This window comes from Fimicolochytrium jonesii, assembly GCF_025526975.1.
Source record: "Fimicolochytrium jonesii strain JEL569 chromosome Unknown EV422scaffold_9, whole genome shotgun sequence".
Lineage (NCBI taxonomy): Eukaryota > Fungi > Chytridiomycota > Chytridiomycetes > Spizellomycetales > Powellomycetaceae > Fimicolochytrium > Fimicolochytrium jonesii.
Genome location: NW_026515676.1, coordinates 681916 through 705767, shown reverse-complemented (window position 1 = coordinate 705767; position 23852 = coordinate 681916). Strand labels below are relative to the sequence as shown.

At 53.0% G+C, this 23852-nt stretch overlaps 6 protein-coding genes across 6 annotated transcripts; 1 reads left to right on the top strand and 5 right to left on the bottom strand.

Annotated features, from left to right (window-relative positions):
* Positions 1–347: 347 nt before the first annotated feature.
* Positions 348–3590, bottom strand: EV422DRAFT_434990 (uncharacterized protein). Its single transcript, XM_053067199.1, has one exon. The coding sequence runs from the start codon at positions 3183–3185 to the stop codon at positions 432–434; it is 2754 nt and encodes a 917-aa protein (XP_052926339.1). The 5' UTR covers positions 3186–3590; the 3' UTR covers positions 348–431.
* A 4514-nt stretch (positions 3591–8104) lies between these two features.
* On the bottom strand, positions 8105–9697 carry EV422DRAFT_566954 (uncharacterized protein; the record flags this gene model as incomplete). The annotated part of the gene is made up of 7 exons (XM_053072489.1): positions 8105–8214; positions 8304–8468; positions 8536–8598; positions 8684–8780; positions 8876–9048; positions 9293–9344; positions 9554–9697. 7 exons carry the CDS (start codon positions 9695–9697, stop codon positions 8105–8107), a joined length of 804 nt encoding a protein of 267 aa, XP_052926338.1.
* A 172-nt stretch (positions 9698–9869) lies between these two features.
* Positions 9870–11440, bottom strand: EV422DRAFT_527276 (uncharacterized protein). Its single transcript, XM_053070203.1, has one exon. It carries the CDS (start codon positions 11250–11252, stop codon positions 10047–10049), a length of 1206 nt encoding a protein of 401 aa, XP_052926337.1. The 5' UTR covers positions 11253–11440; the 3' UTR covers positions 9870–10046.
* A 120-nt stretch (positions 11441–11560) lies between these two features.
* On the top strand, positions 11561–12609 carry EV422DRAFT_527274 (manganese superoxide dismutase). The gene is made up of 2 exons (XM_053070202.1): positions 11561–12291; positions 12412–12609. Exons 1-2 carry the CDS (start codon positions 11704–11706, stop codon positions 12514–12516), a joined length of 693 nt encoding a protein of 230 aa, XP_052926336.1. The 5' UTR covers positions 11561–11703; the 3' UTR covers positions 12517–12609.
* Positions 12610–17014, bottom strand: EV422DRAFT_527272 (uncharacterized protein). The gene is made up of 2 exons (XM_053070201.1): positions 14079–17014; positions 12610–14054 (listed from the first exon to the last, which is right to left on the bottom strand). The coding sequence occupies exons 1-2, from the start codon at positions 16720–16722 to the stop codon at positions 12685–12687; spliced, it is 4014 nt and encodes a 1337-aa protein (XP_052926335.1). The 5' UTR covers positions 16723–17014; the 3' UTR covers positions 12610–12684.
* Positions 17015–21473: 4459 nt separating this feature from the next.
* Positions 21474–22502, bottom strand: EV422DRAFT_527261 (uncharacterized protein). Its single transcript, XM_053070200.1, has 2 exons — positions 22107–22502; positions 21474–22028 (listed from the first exon to the last, which is right to left on the bottom strand). The coding sequence occupies exons 1-2, from the start codon at positions 22233–22235 to the stop codon at positions 21480–21482; spliced, it is 678 nt and encodes a 225-aa protein (XP_052926334.1). The 5' UTR covers positions 22236–22502; the 3' UTR covers positions 21474–21479.
* Between the last annotated feature and the right edge of the window lie 1350 nt (positions 22503–23852).

The window sequence follows — 23852 nt, the reverse complement described above, 5'->3', positions numbered from 1 at the left end:
AGGCTCAATGGCAGGGCATCATGAATTAAGGACAAATGCAACACATGTCAATAGATAGGATGAGCTACGCCGATGCCTCCCTACCCCTGCGTTCGGATGTCGCAAGCCTTGACCATGTATGTAGCGTATCATTCGTAGCAGCGCCTACGCATGCGCGTCAGGGGAGGTGCTGGATATCCCTACGCCCGATGCGATCGGAGAGCCGCATCATCCACTCCATGACGTTCAAAACCCTTTCCTGCGGGTTGGTGCCTTTGGCGTAAACCAAGGCGTTCGCGGCGTTGTCGATATACTTGGTGTCAAAGTCGATTTCGTTGCTGATTCTCGTTGCTGTGGGAGAGGCTGTGCAGCCGGTGTGGAAGGTCCTGCCTGTGCCGTACTCCTCAATTGCATTGCGGCTACGCGGGTCTTGGTTGGCGTAACGCTGCTTGTCACTGCCGTTGGTAAGGTGATGGTGTGGATCCAGTGTCTGTCGTGACGGCGGCGACATGGGAGCTGGGTAGCTGCCGAAGGGTAGGGGTGTGTGGTTGACGAGTCGCTAGCACAGTGGGTGTGGGTACAGATATGACTTTGGCAGTGGTCACAGTCATCGCGACGGAATGTGCGGGCATGTTCACATCATCGATCCTCGCTCGCTTCTTGGGCGGGGTCCGCGTCGGTGTTTTCACTTGCGGTGCATGCGACAAGGCTGAGGATGGGCCGTCGGTGGCGGATAGGTTGGCTGTCTGCGCTGCGCCGGTGTCGGGGTGATCATTGCGCGAATCGGTGTCGCCAATCGAGCGCTTGCGTTTGCCGGGCCGTCCGACAGGTGAGGCTCTGGTCGTATAGAGCATGTCCTCCTCTACGTGTGTTGTGTCTTCACTTGCGTGGTCCTGCTCCGGTTGCTGTGTCTGATCCGGCTGCAGCGGAGCCTCGAGCGGAGTTTGCAAACGACCTATGCTCTCAACCACTTCACCCTGGGTACCCTTGTCGGGCTGGGACTCAGCAGTATTTTGGGCTACAGCCAATATCGGTTCCGCGTCCGCATTTACAGTCGCTGTCAAACCGCCCGCATCCACATCCTCAGGTGCCTCCTCAAGCATCCTGAGTACATCGTCCAAATCTGCTGCCGTAAAGGTATCCCTGCTCCCACGTTGATCGGTTTGATCGGAACCGTTGTCCACATTTGCCTCCACCTCCACTCCGCCCCTTTGATGGTATCCCTCCTCCTCCTCGTCAAACAAGGCCTCAACCTTGAGCCCCACGCTCTCAACCCACGCTCGTATGTCGTCACTCAATTGCTCGCGTTGCCGCAGCCCAAAACGGCGCATCCACGCGGTGCAACGATACTGCGCTGGAAAGAGAATGGCTGCGCAGGTTGCTTTGGCTATTATGAGCTCTTCTAGAGCCGGTGAGAGGGTGTTTGGTGCTGATGACGGTGCTGGGGGAGCTTGGGAAGGTTTCTGGGACGGCGATGATGGTGGCGAGGGAGATGATTCAGATGCAGAGGACGTCGACGAAGTAAACGTAGATGAGGACAATGCCAGTGATGTTGAGGATGATTTTGATAGCGATTGTTGTGACACTTCTGGTGGTGCTTGTTGTGAAGGTGATGGAGGCGCACGTTCAGAGAAATGAAATGCGGGCCACCAGTGCTTGCGTCTGGCCCAATGTTCGCTTTCCGAAGACATTTCGAGTGTAACGTTATGAGAATGAAGATGATGCAGGTGGGTTGCGAAGCGGGTCCAAACGTGAGCCGACACAGCGGTGGTGTGGTCCAGGCGCTCGCCGATAAAAGCGATGATGTCGAGGGAGATCTGTGTCTGAGTACTGAGCGAGGGCGCTGGCAGTGGGGATTCGTCTGTCGAGGCCTTCTCAATTCTACTACCAACTACCGCAGGAGCAGGCGCAAAAGGGGGCGCAGAACTAGACCCTACAGCGCGCCATCTACCTTCCAACTCCTCCAACAGGGGAAGCAACGCAAAACCTTCTTCACATACAGGATCCAGCATGAGCACCTTTTGCGCAACGGGCAACCACTCCTCCACCTTCGTAGTTGCGGCCATGCGGGTGCGCATGAGATGCAGCAGATACCTGTACCCACAAAGGTTTTGCGGAGTAGCTTCGATAAACTGTAATAGCTTGTCTTTCGCGATATCATCATCACCTGCAGCCAGCAGCAACTTGAGGTGGTAAAAGAGGAACAGCTCGTTGCGGTCGTCGAGCGTGAAGGATACCGCGAGATGTCGGAGTGCATTTGAGTAGTGCCGTGATGCTAGATTCCCTTCCGATGCCATGTCCAGGTTGAGTGCTGACGATGTTGCCGTAAACGACGCTTGCGATGACCATACACTGCCCTGAGATTGGTAGCTCTGGCTCCATGGGAGGGCTTGGTCATCGTCGCCACCATCAACTCCACTACCATCGCGCTGTGCATCCTTGCTCAGCCGAGCAGCCTCTCTCCGCCACAACACAAAGCTTAGAACGCCAGCGTAACCGACCAGTGCAGCATGCTCATTATAAGGGTAGGTCGACAGGTAACCTTCGAGGCGGTTGTAACCTTCCTCAAACATGCCGAACCGCATGTAGTAAAATGTCAGTTCGAGAAGATGTTCTGGGCTAACGTTGCCTTCCATCCCGCTCATCTGCGCTACAAAACGGAGGAGCCGTCGTGCGCCTGCTAAGGATTCCACCCGGGCTTCCTCGTCCTCTTCCTCGTTTTGATTGTTTTCTTGATCGGTTTCATCGTTCTCTTCCGTACTAACTTTATCTCCAGCCGTTGCCTCTGAGGGTTTAACTCCATCGCCCTTCTCACATTGCCATCCCCTTGTTCTCAATACAACCCCGTTATGCCCCGCATCGTCGTCCTCTTCCATCCGAGCACGGTATGGCACAAACCCACGCAACAGCTCGACACCCACCCTCCACATAATCTCCCCTGCCACAGCAGGACCGCGCAGCGGCAATTGTTGCAGTAAGGTTTGTGTCGCTGCAATCGCCAGACGGTGGTGTGCATAGTTCGTCCTGTTGCTGTTACTGTTGATATGACGCATCTGGACCTCCCCGTCCAGCCGCAGTAGACATGACCTTATAATAGTACGCAGATGGTTGCCGGTCGTTGGCCGCACGCCGCGGCGGTCGTGCACCGCCTGAAATGCGAGAGAGTCGGACGGATATGGTCTGTACGACTGCTGTTTTCCGCTCATTGCACTTATACCGGGCGGAAGTGAAGAAGGCCAGGCCGAGTGCTCAAGTTCTCGCTCCGGACCACAATGACTCTCGCTAGCTCGCTAGGGCTCTTTGGTCCGTCCGTGCGTGGCCTACGCCGACGATGCCAGTAGCTCCCTAGACAGCGACCTTGAATGCACTTTCACGGTGGACAACGCGTGGAGACGCGTGGCTCGATAATCCCCGACATCGCCTACATCCCGCAGCCGATGAGACCAACTAGACCGGTCTGAGGAAACTTCGTATGTTTCAAAACGAGCACAAGTAAAGCAATATCAAGCCAGGAGTAGTATAGTTCGAAAGTACAGTTTTGATTGAGAAGAGTATGATAGTACAACAGAGAGTATATATGTAAGAGAGAAACCCCCGACGGGCTTCACTGTCCACAGAGTCGCCCCAGCGATCCTTCCATGGCCACCGAGTATACGGTCGCTTTGCTTGGATTTGCACCCCACCAGGCCTTTTTAACGTGGTTGCCCAGCACGGGCCTTTTAATGTACCTAAATAATGACAGTTAGCCTGGAATAAGGATACTAGAGAAAAGCCTTTGCTATCGAAACCATTTGAATAATGACCTTGCATATGAGTTTAACGTGGATTCCTAGCACACCTTTGTCTACCCGAAGGCAGCCACCGAGTATAACGGTCGCTTCGCGTTGATTCTCACATTCCAGGATATAAAGCCCATTACGCCGGCTGTTTAACGTGTTTCTTCCGCATCACGGGCTGGTTAACCTGCTGCTCCACCCAGGGTGTTGATATGGGGTTTTTTGCACTTCCCCGGCTGTTTAACGTGTTTCTCCCCCACCACGAGCGTATTTAACGTGTTTCTTCCCCACCACGGCAGAGTGTTCCCTCCACGATTCGAAGACTATTGTATGAGTGAGTAGTAGAGTAGTAAAGAGGCCAAAGACGTTGCGTTGATGAGGAAAAACTGAGGAGGGCGTGCCGACTTTGGCTCTGCTTTTATAGACGAAGAGGTCCTGCGAGCTTTCCAGTGCGCAACAGCAGCAGCAACGACGCGTGCGTGAATCGACTCTCAGGGGCTCGGGACCTGTGACTCGACGCAGGCGCGTTCTCCCATTGGCCCGGGAGGGTCGCACTGGCAATCTGCCCTTAGAGGGATATTCCGGGCCCTTCGCGGGCACATCTTCCTCGGTCTTCCTCAGGCTAAGGCCCGACGCGTGCTGCCCTGACCCAGGCATCCCTACTAGTGCATGCATATTCCTCCAGATTCCATGCACCCGTAAACGTACATGACGCGATCGAACTGCTCGTTGTCGCCCAGGAAGGCTTGGTGGGGTGACAGTACCGTTTATCACAGAACACTCCGGGTGAGACCAGAACATGCATGACACGGAATCTTCGTCGTGGAGCACATTGGCTTTCGACGAAGGAAGGAGATTTGCATTCTCCAAACTCGACAGCGATAAATGCAAGAGGGGTTCCCTTGTCCATGATCCAACATTCGGTGCGATGTTTTGCCCTCGGCTATCATGAACACAAGGAATAGGCGTTCCCTTCAACCGACCTGCTGATGATGGACACTCGTTCCGACCGAAAGATATCCAATGACCGCCTGAACGGTTCCTCTACATTCGTTTATCACCGGGAGGGGAATGGCGTTTCCCTACAAGGATGGGATGGGGCCCATTTCGACGATGCGTATCGTGGCATAAGCACGCCGTGAATAGGCGTCCACTGAAATCATAGGATTACCGTTCCCCAATGCCGCATTCGATCACGTTAGGCTTGTCGAAGAGCGGACTGACCGTGGGTCCGATATGATAGTCTGCGCAACGACGGTGGGAATCTGCGTTCACTGAGTTATGGGATTACCGTTACCCATGAGATGTATCGTATCGCATTTACGTCAATGGAATGGACATCGGCACGTCTTCCAACGCGGATTATTTTTTCGTTGCGCAAAATACAGAACGAACGACCGAAAACGCCGCTGGACACTCGCTTGGACATACGATGGGGACATAGCACACTATATGGCGCTACGACTTTTCTGAAAATGACGAAATGATTGCCGAGGTAGGAAGATCATGACGGCCTCCACGGAATTTCGAAACATATGCCGGGAATGGAACGTATGATCGTTCTCAACGGAATGCCGGGAATGGAGAGCCCCGAAGGCCCTCGATGGAGTCTCCGTAACATAAATGTATTCATCCTTTTTGGTGGCAAGAACATGTAGACGAGCAGCCCTGGCTTCCTAGACATCCATGCATTGGTCTTATGCGTGGCGATCCTTGAAGTTCCACCAAAGCGTCCGTGGCGAGAAACTGAATCTAGCCGCCCTGGGTTTGATGACATATGTGCATTGGTACGCGTCAGTCGGCGGCTCCTGGTTTTATTTGTGACCCACTTCCATTCGGACATATGTGCAGCGGCCCTGGCTTTCATACATCGATGTAATGCCATTATGCGTTGGTGGCCCTTGGCTCGACGCCGGATTTAGGTACTGCCCATCTCGATGGCTTTGCACCTCTGCGTTGAGGGCTCCCCCTTTCTGCACATCGCTTTGATTTGTGGCGTCTTTGTCGGGATGTCATTGTTGAATAGTTATGCTGTTTTTCAGTACATGTCTTCCGTACCTTCCCAGGAATCATGTAGGTACCTACATTTCGCGAGGGTACTTTGCTTCGGCACGCTCGTAAAGGCCAGCCAGTGATGCATGCCCTGGCGTACCTAAGTACATCTTTGACCTGTTAGTAGTTTTGAGAACAGAATGGAGCAAAAGCTTTGCCGCCTTGATTAGTTTACACCAGAGCGGCACCAACCAAAACATACTTTGTCGCCATTAATCAAAATACACCGTCCCAGCGCCAAAACATACATGTACACCTGCGCCGAGCCCAATGGCAGTAAATCGGAGAGCGAGATCCACAGCGACCGCAATCTCCGCACTGAAAGTGGTTAGAGAGGAAGTTGTTGGGAGATGCGAAGGACACTTACCGGAGGTATCACGAAAAAGACCATATTCCGAAACGGGGGAAAAAGGTCGTCAAGAAGCCCGGTTTTGCCATGTCATGATATGTATATCGTTGACGAGAGGATATCCGCATTTTCCTGCTATGCGGTAGGGCAACGGAAAACGGACAACTCTGCAATATGCAACGAGTGCAGCCGCCCCCGATGGGTTCATAGGCAGCCATACCATTTCGTATGTGAAAATGTACCATATGCAGCCACCAGGGTTACGGACGCGCTCCTTACACATCTACGAAGGACGAAACCGCCAATCGCACGTTGTTCGTCTCGACAACCGCCGCATTGGAGGTTTCTAAACAAGCGTGATTGTCATGCCCAGCTTTGGGCGGTGAGCCCCCGTCCAGGCCGTCTCCTTGTCTTCCGTCTCTTTCCTTCCGCGAGCGTTCCATACAGAGAACAGTAGCGGCTGACTTTTTTTCCAGGTGCCCGTTTAAGATTTCTTTCAAAGGCTGTTGCGTTGATGGGTTTGCATCGCTTTTTGGACGGGAGCAGGGAAGCCTGGCTGCCCACTGGCTGCCTGTTGTGCCGCGGCTTAATTGCCCTTCTACGTAGTACTGCTTGGTACAGTTGCTAACGACGCTACCCGTGTTTGCTATCCAGGCTACCTTTAAGCACACATACTCTAATTGTTAAGTGCCCCAGGGTTAGGGTTAGGGTTAGGGTTAGTAACACCCAGCCCTAACCGGCCGAAGGCCGTCCCGACTCCCGAGCGGAGGGTGTTGTTATGGTACGGTTAGTTACCCAAAAAGTCACCAAGTTTATGTCGTTTATTATAGTGGTAAGTGGAGGGTAGGGCCGTTAGCAAATGGGCTAGCGTCTTCTGCACCTGCTGCGCAACAAGGATGCGTGTTCTCAAGTGGCGCCGTTCTGCAGTCAGTTTCCGGTCAAATTCACGTCCACCGCCGCGCAGCCCGCACTATGACGATTTATCGTTTGTATTTCCCATTCAAGCACGAGGAGGAAATATACGTGCAAACCCAATGCGTCGAATGTAGTAGCATTGATGGAAGGTTGAGGAAAGCAGGGGTCTTCAGACTGGCCACACATATACATATCAGTCAAACAGTAGCTTTGGAGGGACTGTTTGCGGAAGCGAAGCATAATAATATATTACGATGGGGTTTCCGACGGTAAAAGCCCCCGTCGTTTGCCCGTGGACCTTTTGCCTTGCTTCCCAGAATAAGAATAACCCGAAAGGAATGCCATGATATAGGTGCGGTATTGAGCGTTGCGCAGGTATGCGAGCAGGTTGCGGTCGCCACATCGGGCCCTGACGAGAACTGCTGGACTATTGTGGAAATGGACAACAACCTTGTTCTGTACTGAGGCAGGATCGGTTCATTGATGTACGCGGTCTAAACCGCTGCAGCGAATGCCAGAAGAAAGAGAGTGTTGGAAACGGTAGTATGTGCAAGTTTGGAAAAGAAGTAGAACAGAACATGAGCGCTCGCCTAGCTACAAGTGATAGTGCCGGGCCGTCATATCCGCACCTACGCCTGCCACAAACCACACGCCACAGTAATTTCATCCCATCCCAAGTGACTCTCCGTTCGCATGACTACGCCAATCCAGTTAACATCCGAGCAATCTGAATGTGTTGGTGAGGGACAGGGGATGAAGCGCCCATGTCAGAAGGGTATTGTTTGCGCTCTGTTGTTTGCTGATTTGCTACCCGGTCGATGGCGACGGATACATTGCTGGGCACGGATGGCTTTCGATGCACGAATCGGGCGAGAAAATTACATGTTGACCGTTGTGAGGGCGATTCCCCATCGGCGCGTTCATGAAAGAGGTGTGATGGGGACCGTCGCGTTGTGATATGGAAACCGGCTCGCGCCTATCTTCTGCATTCATTCTGCTTCTTCCCTCCTTTCTTCCCTTTTCCCTCCCATTCTCATTTCTTGGCATACGTGACCTTGATCTCCTTCTCCGGGCTGATCTTAAACGCGTTGAGGGCCTGTTTGGCGACGCCGGCTTGCGCTTCGGACTCGTATTCGACGAATGCTGGTTGTTGCAAGATGAAAGGAAGGGAGAGACCGCCAGAAATGTGAGTATAAGTGATGCCAGATCCCTCGTCCGGCCCACCAACATACCAATATCGCTCTTGCCCGGCACAAGACGAACTTCCTTGAACCCCTGGAACTGTTGGAAGAGTGCTGCGAGAACGGCTTCTGTCGTTTCGATTGGAAGGTTCTGCACGAACAAAATGCTGTTGGGGGGAAGGAGGTCTTCGGGCATCGCTCCGCCATAGTAATAGCCTACAAGTGGGTGCGATGTCGGTAAATCCGTGGTGAAGGTTGGGATATATCAGTATAAGGATCATACCTGGTCCGTAGGTAGCAGCGACAGCCGCCGGATCGACCTGTGCCGGTTCTTTCTCGAGTTTTTCTGCCCGGACAAAAGCACATTCTTGATAAGCAACAAAAGCCGCAAAAACGTGCGTGCAAGAAGCCATGCCGCTCCGGAACCTTACCTTTCTCCTCCTTGCGCTGCCTCTTGTAGTTCTCCAAGGCATCTGGTCCTTCCAACTCTGCCACTTTGTCCGATTTTGTCCGCGAGTATTGTATGTCCTGCAACAAGATGGGATAATAGTCAGCGAATGCCTCTTTCCAATGATGCACAAAGTCACAAAATCAGCGAAAGTAATCCGACGCGGATAACGTACCATCGGCCTGCCAGACAAAGGGAACCCCTGCACCTCCTTCAGCGCCTTAGTCGCGCTGTCGACCTGCTTGAATGTCACGAACGCCTGCCCACGCAGCTTGATGGCACGTTTTATGCGGATGTCGACGATGTCGCCAAATTGGCTAAAGACTGCCCGGAGGGCGCTTTCGAGGGCTGTGGGTATGAGGGAAGGGTGAGGATGAGCATGATCGGCACGCTTTTGAAGCCCAATCCCAACTCTATATCGCGACCGATACTGTGCGCCGGGCTTCGACGAAAGAGAGGAAAGACAACGGCTCCCCAGTCCCGCCATTCTCGTCCCTTTTTCCCCGGACCCGCCCGAACATCATATGCGCATCCTTTTCGAAACCAGTCCCAAAAGACACCGCACCAGAGCCTTCCCATAACTTCCACATACATTTCAGCATCCTCGTCTCAGGCAAATTCCTGATATACAGTGTTTGGCATGGCTATAAGAAAGAAGGAAGGCACAGCGTCAGGAAACCAAAGCTTCGACGACAAACGGAGAACGGCAGGCTCATGATTCCACACCGCCTCTTCTCATTCCTCTCGGCGCAATCTCCCTCTCGTCCTGGGTGCCTTCGTTTTCCCAACCCAACGAACTGAGCTTCCCTGGACCTTTCACCTTTCCTGCGTAATACGTGACCGACTCACATACCTCAGTAGGCGGTGGGTTCTTCGGTATCCTCGGCGGCGGCGGGACCAAACCCGGCATGTGCTGCATATGCGGTGGCGGCATACCGGGCATGCCAGGCATGGGCGGCATCATGGGCGGAGGGTGGTGTTGTTGCGGGTTATACATCTTTGGTTGGTGAGATTAGCTGTGTGAGGTTGATCTGGGGGTTGAGGTCGTTGAAAATCCGCGAACGTCGAAATGCGAAAGGACCGAGCGACCGAGCGCAAATCCACGCGTTAACCCTGTAAATCATCCCCAATGCCAACAAGCGCACATCAGCACTAACCAACAAGAGAGCATAGGATCTGGCAGTTTGTTTGATGAGTCTCTCCGCATCATCTGATATCATATTCAGAACAGGGCAATGCAATGAGCGTATTTACATGGAGGGCATATTCTTGACCTCGAACAAGCGGCAACACATCGGAGGGATCCCACAACCAGTGAACGCGGAAAGGAACCCGTATCGGATTGCCTAGCGTTTCTTCTTGTTGTTATTCCTCTCATTCGCCGGGGCGCCTCGCCATACTTGTTCCGTGATCTCGCTGGCACGGGTTAAACCCGGGGGTGGTCTAACGCCTCCACTTCCACCTCGCCCTCTCCCATCCCCGCCGCCACGCCCACCCGCAGAGTTAGTGGCATCTGCTACAGGCTTCTGCCTAGCCTCCATCTCCTTAACCAGCCGGGGAGGCATGGGTATCCCAAACTTGCTTCCGGGTTTTCCATAGCGGTCAAAGGTCGGAACCGGGATCACTGGCCTACGTGGTTTGCCCCAAATGGGCTCGCCGCGTTTGACACGGCCGAGTAAGATCCTTGCCCAGCCGAAAGTGAGAGTGATAGCGGTGAAGATTGTGAGTAGGCGGGAACCGGCTGCCTCAATATTGCTCGCTGAAACGGCGAGCGACACCAGAGACGGCGTTTCGCTGATCGTGGCCCATGTCGGTATCGAGTCATGAGGCAGCGTGTAGTTGACGACAACGCGCCAAAGCAGGAAGGCTTCCGCGATCTGCATGATGAAGATGACGAGCGGAACGATGTTGATCAGCAGAAGGGCATGGAAAGGCCGCGGCAGGTAAAAAGAGGGTGGAAGCATCTCGGCCGGCAGACGGCGAGAAATTTCGTCCATGTCCTTCCTAAACTCCTCTCGTTCCTTTTCTGCATCTTGGTTCACTACGTCCTCCTCATCCTGCGCGTCGCTCTCGGCTTTGACGAGTCCTCTGACCACGGCGCTGACAAGCATGCTCATAAACATGGTCCATATGAACGCGGCCGACAGAACCACAAAGAGATAGAATGTGTAGGTATGTCTCCCAGAATCACCAATAGACCCAATGAACGACGCCAGATCTGAGGTAGAGTACATTTCGCGCCGTGTGTCGGGTAGGAGCTGTCGCCTACGGCTGAGCATCTCGAAGTTCAACACTTCCTCGTGGGTTACGCCTTCAGGGATTGACGGGGTGAGCTTGCCGTAGTATCGCCGGGAATGTTCTGTGATTTCCGACTCGTACGAGGTCATTGTCCAGAGACTTCCGACGTAGCATGGCAGCAGGACGCCCAGGATAATGAAAGGATGAGGATTGAAGTCCATCAGCTCGTGGGACACCCTGAAGAGAGCATTTTCCAACCTTCCCATTCCCAAGAAGGAAGGTTTTGGCTCGTAAGTTTCGGGTGGGTAGTCCATGAGGCCCTGCGTAACAGTTTGCGCGGCCACTTGGATGAGAGGTTGGACTTCGAACCCAACGGTAGGTGTCCTACGCAGATGTTTTCCTTGATATGATCCCAGTCGGGTCAGACTGCTGCTGTGTCGGACGCTGCTACTGTAGATATGAATTTCGAGAATCGTCGGCCGCCGACAAAATCGTGACCAACGTCCGCCAATTATTAATGGACAACGCAACCGGCTTCCATTGCCTTGTCTGAGCTCCTTGGTGTTGTGTGCGTTTACATTAGCACGATGATTAGAATCCTGCACATCGTGTCAAAGTGGCTAATCACCCACGCGCGAAAAACACAAGCCGCTTTTTGGGTCACCTTCCGAGCCTTCCGAGCTGCCTTCCGAGAGAGCTTCTGACGGTGTGTCTTTCCGAGTCCATCCCCATCGCCACAATTGCACTCAACCAACAACAGCGACAATGCTCTCTACCGTCCTCCTCCGTCGCTCGCCCGCCTCTCTGCGGCTTCTCTCCTCTTCCAGCTTCTCCCCGCTGGCTGGAGCAGCTGCAGCACGCGCAAAGCACACCCTCCCCGATCTCCCCTACGACTACAACGCCCTCGAGCCCTTCATCTCCGCCGAGATCATGAAGCTGCACCACGCAAAGCACCACCAGACCTACATCACTAACCTCAACGCCGCAGAGGAGAAGCTCGACGACGCCTTCGCCAAAAACGATCTCAAGGCCCAAATCACGCTCCAGCCCGCTATCAAGTTTAACGGTGGTGGTCATATTAACCACTCCATCTTCTGGACCAACCTCGCCCCGCAGAGCCAGGGCGGAGGCGAGAACCCAAAGGGTGCCTTGCTGAATGCTATCAATGACCGCTTCGGGTCTCTTGACGAGTTCAAGAAGAAGTTCGCGGAGCAAACCGTTGCTGTACAGGGATCTGGGTGGGGTTGGCTCGCGTACCATAAGGAGTCGAAGCGGTTGGATATCCTTACCACTCAGAATCAGGACCCCGTCACCACTCATGTGCCGCTCCTCGGCATCGACGTTTGGGAACATGTACGTGCGGGATGTCATGTTTGGCGAGGATTCTGTGAATGGGCGTGCTTCATTGGAGTTCATCGCGTGATTTGTAATTCACCTGCTAACCGTCTTGCCCGTTTTCCCGTGCAACCTCAGGCGTACTACCTTCAATACAAAAACGTCCGTCCCGACTATCTCAAAGCCATCTGGAATGTTGTCAACTGGAAAAATGTCGCAGAGCGTCTTGCTGCCGCTCAATAAATTGAATCCCAGATGTAAATGTGATGTAAAGAGGGTCCACACGATGGCTGCATATTCTTGTAAATACCCACTTGAAAAAATCTCAATATTCAAAACCGCATGATTCTTTGATGTCGAGAGTAGCCATATCGAAAGTACGTACGCCGCCAGACAGCCGCCAGACACAGTTCACCGCAAGATCCACGCCCCCTCCTTCCGCAAAATCGACTCTCGTTCCTTTCCTCTACTATCGACGTCACCTACCCCAACTCCAATTCCAATATGACGACCACCACGACTCGACACCCCAACTCTCTGCCAAACGGCCTCCCATAAGTGCGGGTACCGCCTTCGATACACATCCCACAAGCGGTTTTCGTACACCTCAACCTTGTTTGAATTGAGTTCGGCAGCGCGGACAAGGAGGACGACGTTGGTGAGGGTTTTGGCGTCCATCCAGGGGTACGCTGTGTTCGGTGGTGCGGCTACTTTGGTGTCGTCGACGGTGTTGTCAGACGCGTCGTTGGTCGATGGCGAAGACGATCCTTCGTTATGGCTCGCTACACGGCCTTCTTCCGTTCCGCGATCCAACACCTCAATAACGCCCTCAATGCGTCCACACCGCACACACGCCTCGAGATAGGATGTTATGCAGTTCACGTCCACGGGGATAGGCATGCTGTGCTGCTTTTCCCTTTCCACTCCATTCGGGTCTCCCTCCCGCTTCTTTTGCTTAACTGGTATATATCCCGTGATCACGCCCCACAATGTCTGTACAGCGGTATCCTCCCTAGCGAACGCGAGGACGTCAAGCATCACAGACACGGTCGCGTGCCCAATGCCCCAAATCCGAGCGTCAAGTGGAGTGGTGGTCGGCGTTGGTAGCGGTAGAACTTGGGAGTGGGTGGCCAGAGCCGATGATGTTTTGGCGTTGCTTTCGAGGCGCTGTGTGGCGGTTTTTCCGCCTGGATACGGCCCTACACCCGGTACCAGGAGCACCTCCTTGAACAGCTCCCATGCATTTCTCGGCTCGCGCGCGCGTCCATAACCGTCGAGCAGGATCGTGTAAGTGGCCGTGTCGGGTTGGAAGGCTAGAATATTCGTATCATTGGGTCTTGGCGGCGACGGTGAATACGCATCACCACCAGCAGGAGTACGAGTGAAAGTATCTGCGAACCACACTCCCTGCCGCATCTCGACAAAAGCATATTCCATCTGCTTGGCCAGACCTTGTTTGGCATAAAACTCCAGCACTGTGTTGCCGAGCTTCGTGAGTGCACTGGTTTGAAAGGGGTCGGGCTGGGTCTCGGTATTGTCGGAAGGACTGGTCCCGGCGATGAAGGGTATGGCTGGTTGTCGTGTCCGCTCACCACCCAGATCAACGCCTCCGTCCCTGACTCGCTCAATAATCCATCCACCGAATTCCCACATCTTCGAGCGATTACAAGCGCTCAAACATGCCACCGCCGCATCCCACCTCAGATTTTGAAAGTGCTTCAAATGTGTCGTTACCACCGCCTGCAGTCTCCGCCGTGCAAACTTGGAGTTTCCGGGAATCTCTGGTTTTTTGGTGTGATTGTCACCGCCAGCATCGGTAGTTGCAGCCAGCAAATCCTTGACAAGAGGTATGATCAGGGGAGCATTGGCGTCCGCGTCGAGGGTGGACGGAAAATAGCGCACGGCGTCAGCGTGGTACTTGACCGCCATTCCCAAATCATTGCGCTCGGTGTAAGGCGGAGCGGCACAATACGCGGCCACCACAGCCGCGTACGTCGTGTGCGAGATCACCACACCGTTTACACGACCGTCGAAAAGCTTCCTGCCCTTCGCACGGTGGAAAAGCAGCATCGCTTCATCGCGGTGACCATATTTCAGCAACCTCGTGATAGCCCCATCAAACAGCGGCGCGAGGACGACGCTTCGCTTTGCAAGATGGTTGGGTAGGCGATTAGCTTCCGCGACGCGAGGAAGGACGTCTTGTGCCTCGGTGAAGAGTTGGAGGGCCGTGGTCACGCCTCCGCCGTTGGCATCAGATGCGGCGGCGGCGCCAATCAGGGCGAGATAATCTTTGACGGTGACGAGGTCGCGGTGTTTCTCCTTCATTTCGGAGAAAACGGCGAGCGCAGAGGGTAAGGCGTCGTGTTGGAGATATCTGTCGAGCATGATGTCGTAGAGCGTGTATAACTTGTGTGGGGAGGGATTCGGTTGTTTCGGCTTCGATAGGTTCCTGGCATCTGCAACGGCGCCATCGCTGCCTATCACTCTCGCCATGAGCTCCCGAAACACCAACTGGATATCATCCTCCAGGCCACGCTTAAACATCAGCGGCCACATGATAGAGAATGTGACATGATTGAAATCCCTGTTCTCTCGCATATTCGTCCACAGCGCCCAGGCCGTGTCATCATGCCCCGCGTCTATATGCGACCTCAGGAGGGCGTTGTTCGCCAACAGTGAGCTATACCCATGCTTGGGATCAGAACTCCGCAGTACGCCCGCCACAGCGTCCACGCGCCCGGCCTTGATTAGTCCGCCCATATACGTGCTATAGATTTGCGGAGTGACGGCCACCCCCGAGCGCTGCATAAAGCCCAGCAAGCCCGCCGCGGCCTTGTATGCGCCTTCACGCATATACCGCTGCATCATAACGGCGCAGATGACCTCGTCGGGGATCACGCCGTCAGCCTCCATGTTGTGGAACACCCTCCCGAGGGTGACGTCGTCGCGCGTGTTGGAGCAGTAAGCCACCAGCGGTGTGAGCGTCATGCACGAGGGGCGAAGCCCCAGCTCCCGCATCTTGTCGTACACCGCAATAGCTTCGTTGGTCGCGCGCCGCTTGGTAGCTTCGCGGATGAGGACGGAAAAGAAGCGTTCGGTGATGGGTAAGCTTTCGGCGTCCTTCAGGTCCTCGGATACCGATCCCGTCAGCACCCGGAAGTACTCGTATGCGCGCTCGAAGTGGCCTACAACGAGCAGATCCTCCACGATGCGCTCGCTGGTGTACTTGCTGGGGTACTTGGCAGCCTGGTGGATGTCGGTGGCGACTGTGGCGGCCATTTCGGGATACCCGTGGTGCAAAAGGCGGTTGAGAAGCAGCTCCATCGTCCTGAAGTGCTTACGGATCAGTTCCTGCCGCGCGCCTGCAAATCGGCCTTGATACCAATCTGCCAGTTCATGCCCTTCGCTTTGCCGGACGAAGAGCCATAGAACATGGCCTTCTAGCGCGATGTCATCCTCGAAACCTCGCCTTTTGGCAAGCCCAAGGAGCTTGGCTACGTCGCTCGGTTTATCCAGAAGAATGAGGGGATCGATGAGATGACCAAACGTGCGGGCGTCTGGGACAAAATTGTCCGCACCCATATGTCTTAAGTACATGGCTGCTTCCTCAAAGCCCGTTATGGAATGTCGCTTTAATACAGCGAGAATATTGTAGTCCTCTGTGGTCACCGCCCCATGCCCGGCTGACTCGCGGTACGACAGGATCAGCTCCCTCAGGACACTCTCCATGTTCGTTTCCAAGATTGCCAACTCCCTCCTCATTTTCTTTTCGAGCAATATCGCCTGCTGCGTCTTGCACAGAGCCATAAGCTGATTCACGACCTCCCGAAAAAAAGTAGGCTTCCAGACAAACCTGCGCTTCCGGTCAACATGCGCCCCGATGAATCTCCCAGCCTCCTCCGCCTTTCCTTGCCTCAGCAAACCCCACATCAGCTGCACGATCAAGGCAACATTCAGCTGCTTGTCAAACGATCGACCCACGTCAATCAAGAAGTTTTCAACGTCCTCCGCGGTGCTCAACCGGTGAGCACTCGCAGCGCTCAACATAAGCACGTCATCGTCAGTCACATGTGAGCCATAACGGGCTTTGCTGCGTAATGCGGCTGACAACCGCTTTCGAGCGACCTCCGGCGGCGTGGACCGCGCGATGGCTTCGATGGCAGCCGACCAGACAGTCCTGGGGAGATAGACTCGACGTTCGGTGTGACTCGTAGCCTTTTGAAGGATCGCGTAAACTACATCGGGGTCCGGCGTGGGTTGTCGGAGGAGCTCGCAGAGGTCCTCTACGGCTGCTATCCGGTGGGGCGCATCTTCACAACTCTCGACCGAAGTCAGATACTCCGTGACTTGTAGCGCCTCCGGCGACTCCGCATAATCCGCTTCCGTCGACGAGGTTGTGACGGCGTTGACGGTCGAATATCCTCGGGTTTGACGGCGTATTTTGCCCATATCCCGTGGCAGTTCGGATGCTCTTATGCTTGCGAAGCAGCAGAATAAGCGTTGGCTGTGACACGCTGTTAAGGAATTCCGTCTCTTGTTCGAGCATTCTCGGAAGCAAGCTGACAGGAGCAAGTAAGCTTCATCACGGCGGGATTTTCGAGTCGTCGCCCGAGTCGTCGCTATACTTCGTGGAGCGACAGTAGGCCCTGTGGCGACGAAAGCTATGGCCGACAGCGCGGACCTCCTCGTGCTCATGGCTATCCAGGATGGTGTAAAACATTTCAAAATGCCTCGAAGTGCGAGCTGGGGCTGAATCTCAGCAGCAGATCACTTACAGTCACCTCGCATAAAGCTGTGCCCCCCATGAATTAAATCAGCGATTGCCACAAAGCCAAATTCACGTGAGTGAGAAATACATTTTGCAACGTCAGGCGGAACGGAAAACAGAGAAGCCACATCTTATGCGCTGTCAATCGACAAGCGATTTCAAAAGTGTTATTTAACACACCTTACGCGTCTCGCTGCAGCTCCGGAATGCGCAAGATGCGCATCGTGCCTTGAAAGCGAAACAGTAGTGGATCAGCTGTAACGATGGTATCTATATAGACAGTGGTGCAGCCGTTACGTTTTGAGAACCAGGAGCCAGACACTCCTGCGGATGTTGTGTATGTTGTGCATAGACAAGATCCACAAGTGTGATGCACCTTGTACACTGGCGGTTTTTCCTCCCTTTCCTTTGGATGTGCCTGAGGATTCTTTTACGAGAATCTGTGCCATCCAGACATCATGCTCATCATGCACTCATAATTATTTTCTCCTTCTTTTTTTTTCAGCGAGGATGGGTTTTCCCATGGGAAGCTCCATGCCATCCAAGCATCATGCTTCTCATTCATTCACATCATGTCATCCTCCAATAGAAAACGTCCTCTCGTCGTGATCTACAAAGCTGCGGCTACTCGGGTATACTGAGCTTGCGAGTTTCGAAATCCTAGTTTCCAAACAACTTTACGCCTGACTGATAGCGTCATCGCCGAAATCTTCTACACCGTGGGGGATCCCTGCCTCAGAATTGCTAGTTCCAAGGATGAGTTAGCTGATGGGCATGAGAAGGAAATCTTGAGACCACCCACCCCGCCTGGGTCAAGAGCCGCGAAGCCATTATGTGCGACTTCCTTGTCGCTCTTTTCTTCAAAGGTTTAGCCTCAATGTTCTTGATCGCGGTCCCCATCACTATCTGACATGCAAGAAATTAGTTAGAGATTCGTTGCACAAAATCGTGTTATCATTTTACCGTCCACGTCATAATGCATTGGTATAGTTCCACGAAAAGTGAAACATCAGATTCCTGCGCTGGGACGTTTGCTCTTTCCAACTCATGACAGAAAAGCTGCCCTGCAAGCAATCCAAATATCAGCCATTTTCGCATGTCATGACTTGCTTCGCAGTACCATACCATGAAGCTTTAGAACGCTACAGATCACTTCCAATCCGACGGATTGTGCTCCAAAGGTCATGAGGGCGTCCGGGACACGACGACGCGAGCTCAGGAGGTTGGTCACAGTGCTCGCGAAAATGGTCGTTACATTCCTCAGGATCTTCTCCCCATCCGCTGCCCTTTTACCTTTCTTCGGAACTGGTCTCGCCCCCTTCGAAATAACCAATGGGTAGATCGTCGCGATTTTTAACGACAGCAATTCCATCAGCCTTCTCCCTTTTGACGGAATAGTCTGTGGCAATCTCCCCCGATCGCCACACTGTTCCCTGAGCAAACCTATGGCAACTCTCCCGGAAAATGGGATGGATGAACGTTCCCAAGTGCTCGGCCTCCAACGTGCTTCTGCTTTTCAGCGGGTTGTCGTCGCGTTCGAACGCGCGGCAACTGGTCAGTACAGAATTGTCAGTAAAATGCGTCCGTGAATGTGTGTACTTGGCACTTGGCACATGTTCACTCACAATGCAGGGAGAGTGTGCTTGATGACCGCCAAGACATCAGCCACCAGGGCAGACTCTGGTTTTGGTATGGAATCCATATATTCCTCCCACTTGTTCGCGGAGCGATCTTGCAAACTCGAAAACAACGTTTCCAGGAAGGACTGTGCCTCCTCTGGGAATATAGTCCCGAAGCGTTCATCTAGCGATTCGCCGTATTTCTCCACAACTTCGTCCGGGAGAACGGCAAGTTGCGTTGAGCCAGTTCGAAGATCCACTAGCACGGTTCCCTCTGATACATTTGCGCATTAAGAAAAAGGGTGGCCGGAAACCACACACCGGCAGCGCAAAACAGACATACTGACCGGATGGATTTTGGAAATGCTGTGCGATATCGTTCAATGTTGCACTCCATCGACACAAATGGTCATTCTCCAAGGACCGCGGCACAAGGTCCCAGATTTTCGCATTCAAAACATTACGCCACTGATCGCCGTAAACGCTCTGAATGACGGGACACGTAGTCAGTTGGATGTTTGATCAAAAAACCGAGGTACAGCCCCCATCACCTGGCTCTTGGATGCCCTGCGTATGCGCTTCGTGTTTTCCGTCAGGTCTTCATCCGCCTCAGCCAGTCGCTTAAGCCTGTTTTGACGCTGTGTGCCACACATCAGTCAGCAAATTGGATTTTCGAAATCAAAACTGGAGCGGTGCGTCAATGAAGGCATTTACCATCTGCGCCTTCAGCTTGGTGGCTTCCCAAAACTTTCCCCGTGGACCTTCATCGGACCACTATGAAGCCTTTAGCGCGTACACCATCACCATGGATGGCCTCGGTGCAAATAACTCATCTGATTATTACATCATACGTCTTCAGCCTCTTTACGTTTTTTGCCACGAATTTCAATTTCACTTTCATATGCCCATCTTGCTTGTTCAGACTGTCCACAGCGGCTTGAACGCAGTCGTGAACATATGACTTGGCCTTTGGCTCGAACTCCTCCGTCCACTTGCATCGCTGCGCAAACATGATTGGTTCGAAACAGTCTGCTTGCAATTTTTTTTTAACGTAAAAAAGGTCGTTCGGGTTCACCGCCCACGCCTTTGCGTCGTCGGCATCCGACGAAACTTCCACGACGCAGTCGTCGAAAAGACCTCCTTCGTGCTCGGACTCGTAATCGCTCGAATCTGCCATGTTCTTCGGGTTGCTGCTGTGCGCTGGATATACAGGATAGGGTACACAGGGATATACAGGATATACAGTCAGTGGACATAAAGCTGTGTGCATGCCAGATTAAGTCAGTGTCTGACGCGCGTTGCGCGACATCAACTCATCATCCTTAATCTTGGGGCATTGCGAAACCTGACCTAAATGAATGGATCTAGATCTGAATTTCGCTAATACCTAGTTGTCCCCCCATTGGCTGCGATTACGGCTGCCATTCTTGATGGCATTGACCGTGTCAATGCATCAAGATGCGGCTGCATTGTGGGCCATATAGTTTGCACAACGTTGTCCAACATTCCAGGGATGGGTTCGCTTTCGATGCCTTCCGTTTGAGCATTGCCCACAGATTCTCAATCGGATTGAGATCTGGACTCTGCGCTGGCCAGGGAAGAAGCTCAATGCCGTGTTCATCAAAGAACTGTCGAGTTTCAGCCGATGTATGAATAGGGGCGTTGTCCTGCATGAAGAGAGGATTGGGAAGAAAAATCTCTAGATTCCGCCACATTGGCAACATGTTAGCAGTAAGATGTTGCACATAGGCAGTAGAGTTAATCCCTCCACGGTTTTGACCCTCTCGCTGAACACGCTGCATCTCTTTCATTGGACCTACTGCATTTCCAATGAATGCTCCCCAGTACATGAATGTTTTTCGTCCACTCTTCCTGGTGCCCTGGATGCAATCGGGATGAAAACGTTCAGTTCGTAAGCGCCAGCACCGCATTTTAGGTACCCAGCCAATTTCAAAGGACGTCTCATCAGTCCAGAAAACACGAGACCAGTCCGCTTCCGTCCAGTCTTGGTGCTGCAGTGCAAATGCAAGGCGTGCTGCTTTATGGTCCTCTGTCAATAGTGGCTTTTGGACCTTGAAACGCGAGGTGAGATAGAGCAGGTCCCGTAGGTAGCGACGCACTGTTTTTGCAGACACCTGGAGTCCGGTGAGCTGTGTGAATTCAAAAGTGATCTGTTTTAGTGTTTTCTCCCGAGTGCTACTGTCAGCAACGACAATACTGCGGAAGGCAGCCAAATCATTGTCAGAAGGCTGGTACTTAGCTGGTCTTCCTGTTGGCTTCTTCGATTGATAGGCGGTTGGTGCAGTGGCACTCTCGTTCGCAAACCTCTTAATAGTGTTCTTCACAGTATTCCTGTGAACGTGCTCCTGCCTTGCAATTTCAGATGTCGTCTTGCCTGCTATATGGAGGGCAACTATGGCTGCCCTTTTTTGTGGTGTGAGAGGTTTCCCCATAGCTGAGGTGGTGAAGATGTTGGCGTGCATTTCGCCATCACGGCTTCGTCGCTGGCTTCAATACTCAAGCTTGCGGCTCCAAAACGCGCGGTGCGCTTTGTGAAACGGTCATTGAAATCCATATGGGGTGCACACAGCTTTTTGTCCACTGACTGTACAGTACGTCTGGGCGGGTATATACCGGTTTACAGTAAAGGCGTGCCCCGGTTGGACCTGCAATTCTGTAAATGTTGTCCGGACGGCCGGACGCCGGCTGGACGCGTCGGCTGCGCCGAGTAATCAAACACGTGACTGGGCCCCTCGCGGGAGATATCAACGACTTTCCCACAAGGGTGTTTTCCTCGGTCTGTTCTGCGCATTGTGCGATCAGCATAGTTTCTCGACGATCTCCCTCCTCTTGGCTTGCAGTTGCGGTCTCCTTGAAATACGTTCAAGTATACTCAAGGCGGCGCGCTCAGGTGCTTGAAACCACGATAAGTCCAAAGAGCTCGTGGGTGTAGAGCGGGTGTGCATGGCGTCTTTCACCTCCTCCTTGTGGGCAGGAAAGGAGGTGGATGATGAAAAGGGTGTTGGCGACGTAGGCGCGTGGGCTACCCATGCACTGACTGCATCACGCCGGGAGGCAAAGATACCTGTTTTGGTTCCGGGCCTGGCAAGGCCGCGGTCAAGTGCTTGAAACCACGATAAGTCCAAAGAGCTCGTGGGTGTAGAGCGGGTGTGCATGGCGTCTTTCACCTTCTCCTTGTGGGCAGGAAAGGAGGTGGAAGATGAAAAGGGTGTTGGCGACGTAGGCGCGCGGGCTACCCATGCACAGGCCAAAGGAGGGCTTTGTAATGGGAGGGTTCGGGAAAAGGTTCGTATATGCTCGAAATGCGCTTCGCTGGCAACACATTTTGCACTGATCGCAATCTCAAGGTATGGACGCATGCAAGTGAGAGGTTTTTTTGGCATTTGCACAGACACTAATGGGTTCGAGTTTCGAACGGGGACTAGTAACGCCTCGCCTGAGACCATGTCGACGTTACTGAGTTTGCGGTCTACAGGGGAACTTACGATCAACGGGAACCTGCATGGAGCCACAGTGCAAGTCGGATCGAGGGTGTTTACACCCGAAGCGGTCATTGATACGCAAGGACCCTTGACTGGGCGGCGATTTGGGACCACCGGCGGCAATTCGACGATATGGTTTCACCACTTCCGGCTATCCGTTGAACCCTTGGAGTTGACCACGTTGGGTCGGGCTTCGGTGCTCTGGAAGGAAGAAGAGCAGGGGCGATGTGGTTGAGGTTAAGAGAAATCTGGACCCATCGCAGCGGGTTGGACATCCCGTCCATCGTCTCTTGGTCGTGATGGCCGGGCGGGGTGGAATGCTGGTTTCGCCATCGAACTATGTGGAGAATTGTGTAGAGGATTGCGCGCGCTGTCAGAAACGATGAAGGTACGTGCATTTGCTTTCGCTGTTCTTCAAATAAGTTAGACGATTGTCCAATTGCAATCGGCTAACTAATGAGCCGACGGTGGTCCCAAGCCCACATACCTCTTCCGAGGGAATCCAGAGGGGTTAGCACTTACTTATACTTCTTCCACAAACATCTTTCTGTTATAATCCCGTGCACGCTTGCTTGTTGTATAATACCGAATTTTCAATATACTTCTTTGTATTGCGCGCGCTGTCAGAAACGATGAAGGTACGTGCATTTGCTTTCGCTGTTCTTCAAATAAGTTAGACGATTGTCCAATTGCAATCGGCTAACTAATGAGCCGACGGTGGTCCCAAGCCCACATACCTCTTCCGAGGGAATCCAGAGGGGTTAGCACTTACTTATACTTCTTCCACAAACATCTTTCTGTTATAATCCCGTGCACGCTTGCTTGTTGTATAATACCGAATTTTCAATATACTTCTTTGTATTGCGCGCGCTGTCAGAAACGATGAAGGTACGTGCATTTGCTTTCGCTGTTCTTCAAATAAGTTAGACGATTGTCCAATTGCAATCGGCTAACTAATGAGCCGACGGTGGTCCCAAGCCCACATACCTCTTCCGAGGGAATCCAGAGGGGTTAGCACTTACTTATACTTCTTCCACAAACATCTTTCTGTTATAATCCCGTGCACGCTTGCTTGTTGTATAATACCGAATTTTCAATATACTTCTTTGTATTGCGCGCGCTGTCAGAAACGATGAAGGTACGTGCATTTGCTTTCGCTGTTCTTCAAATAAGTTAGACGATTGTCCAATTGCAATCGGCTAACTAATGAGACACCTTGAGCGCCCAAAAGACTCTATATAAAAAAAAATCCATCGACTGCTGCTCATGGACGTCCTGGTCGTGAAATGCGAAGCCCAACATTCCAACTATTCGGCCGCCCCCTGGCCGCGGGATGCGATACGGTTGACGCGAGAGTTATGTGATGGAATGCAAGACTAAAGCACTCGAGGTGCTCAAATGGCTCCACGAAAACAGCCGGCAGAAAGTGCAAGTATTGCTGGACGAGCATCAGGTTGTCCTTTCGACATGTTGGGGTTGTCCTTTACCAACCATACTGCATATTCACGAACATCAGACCCATTGTGCCAGATATGCAACCTAGCGAAGGCTCGCTTTCCCATCTCCGACCTCTCGGACTTGTTTCGAATAGGTACACAACGGAGTCAGCACCACCAACCCATCAGCGCTCTCGGAGACTGGAGCTACATGCGGATTGTTTGATGGAACTCGAACTCGCAGAAAAGGCAT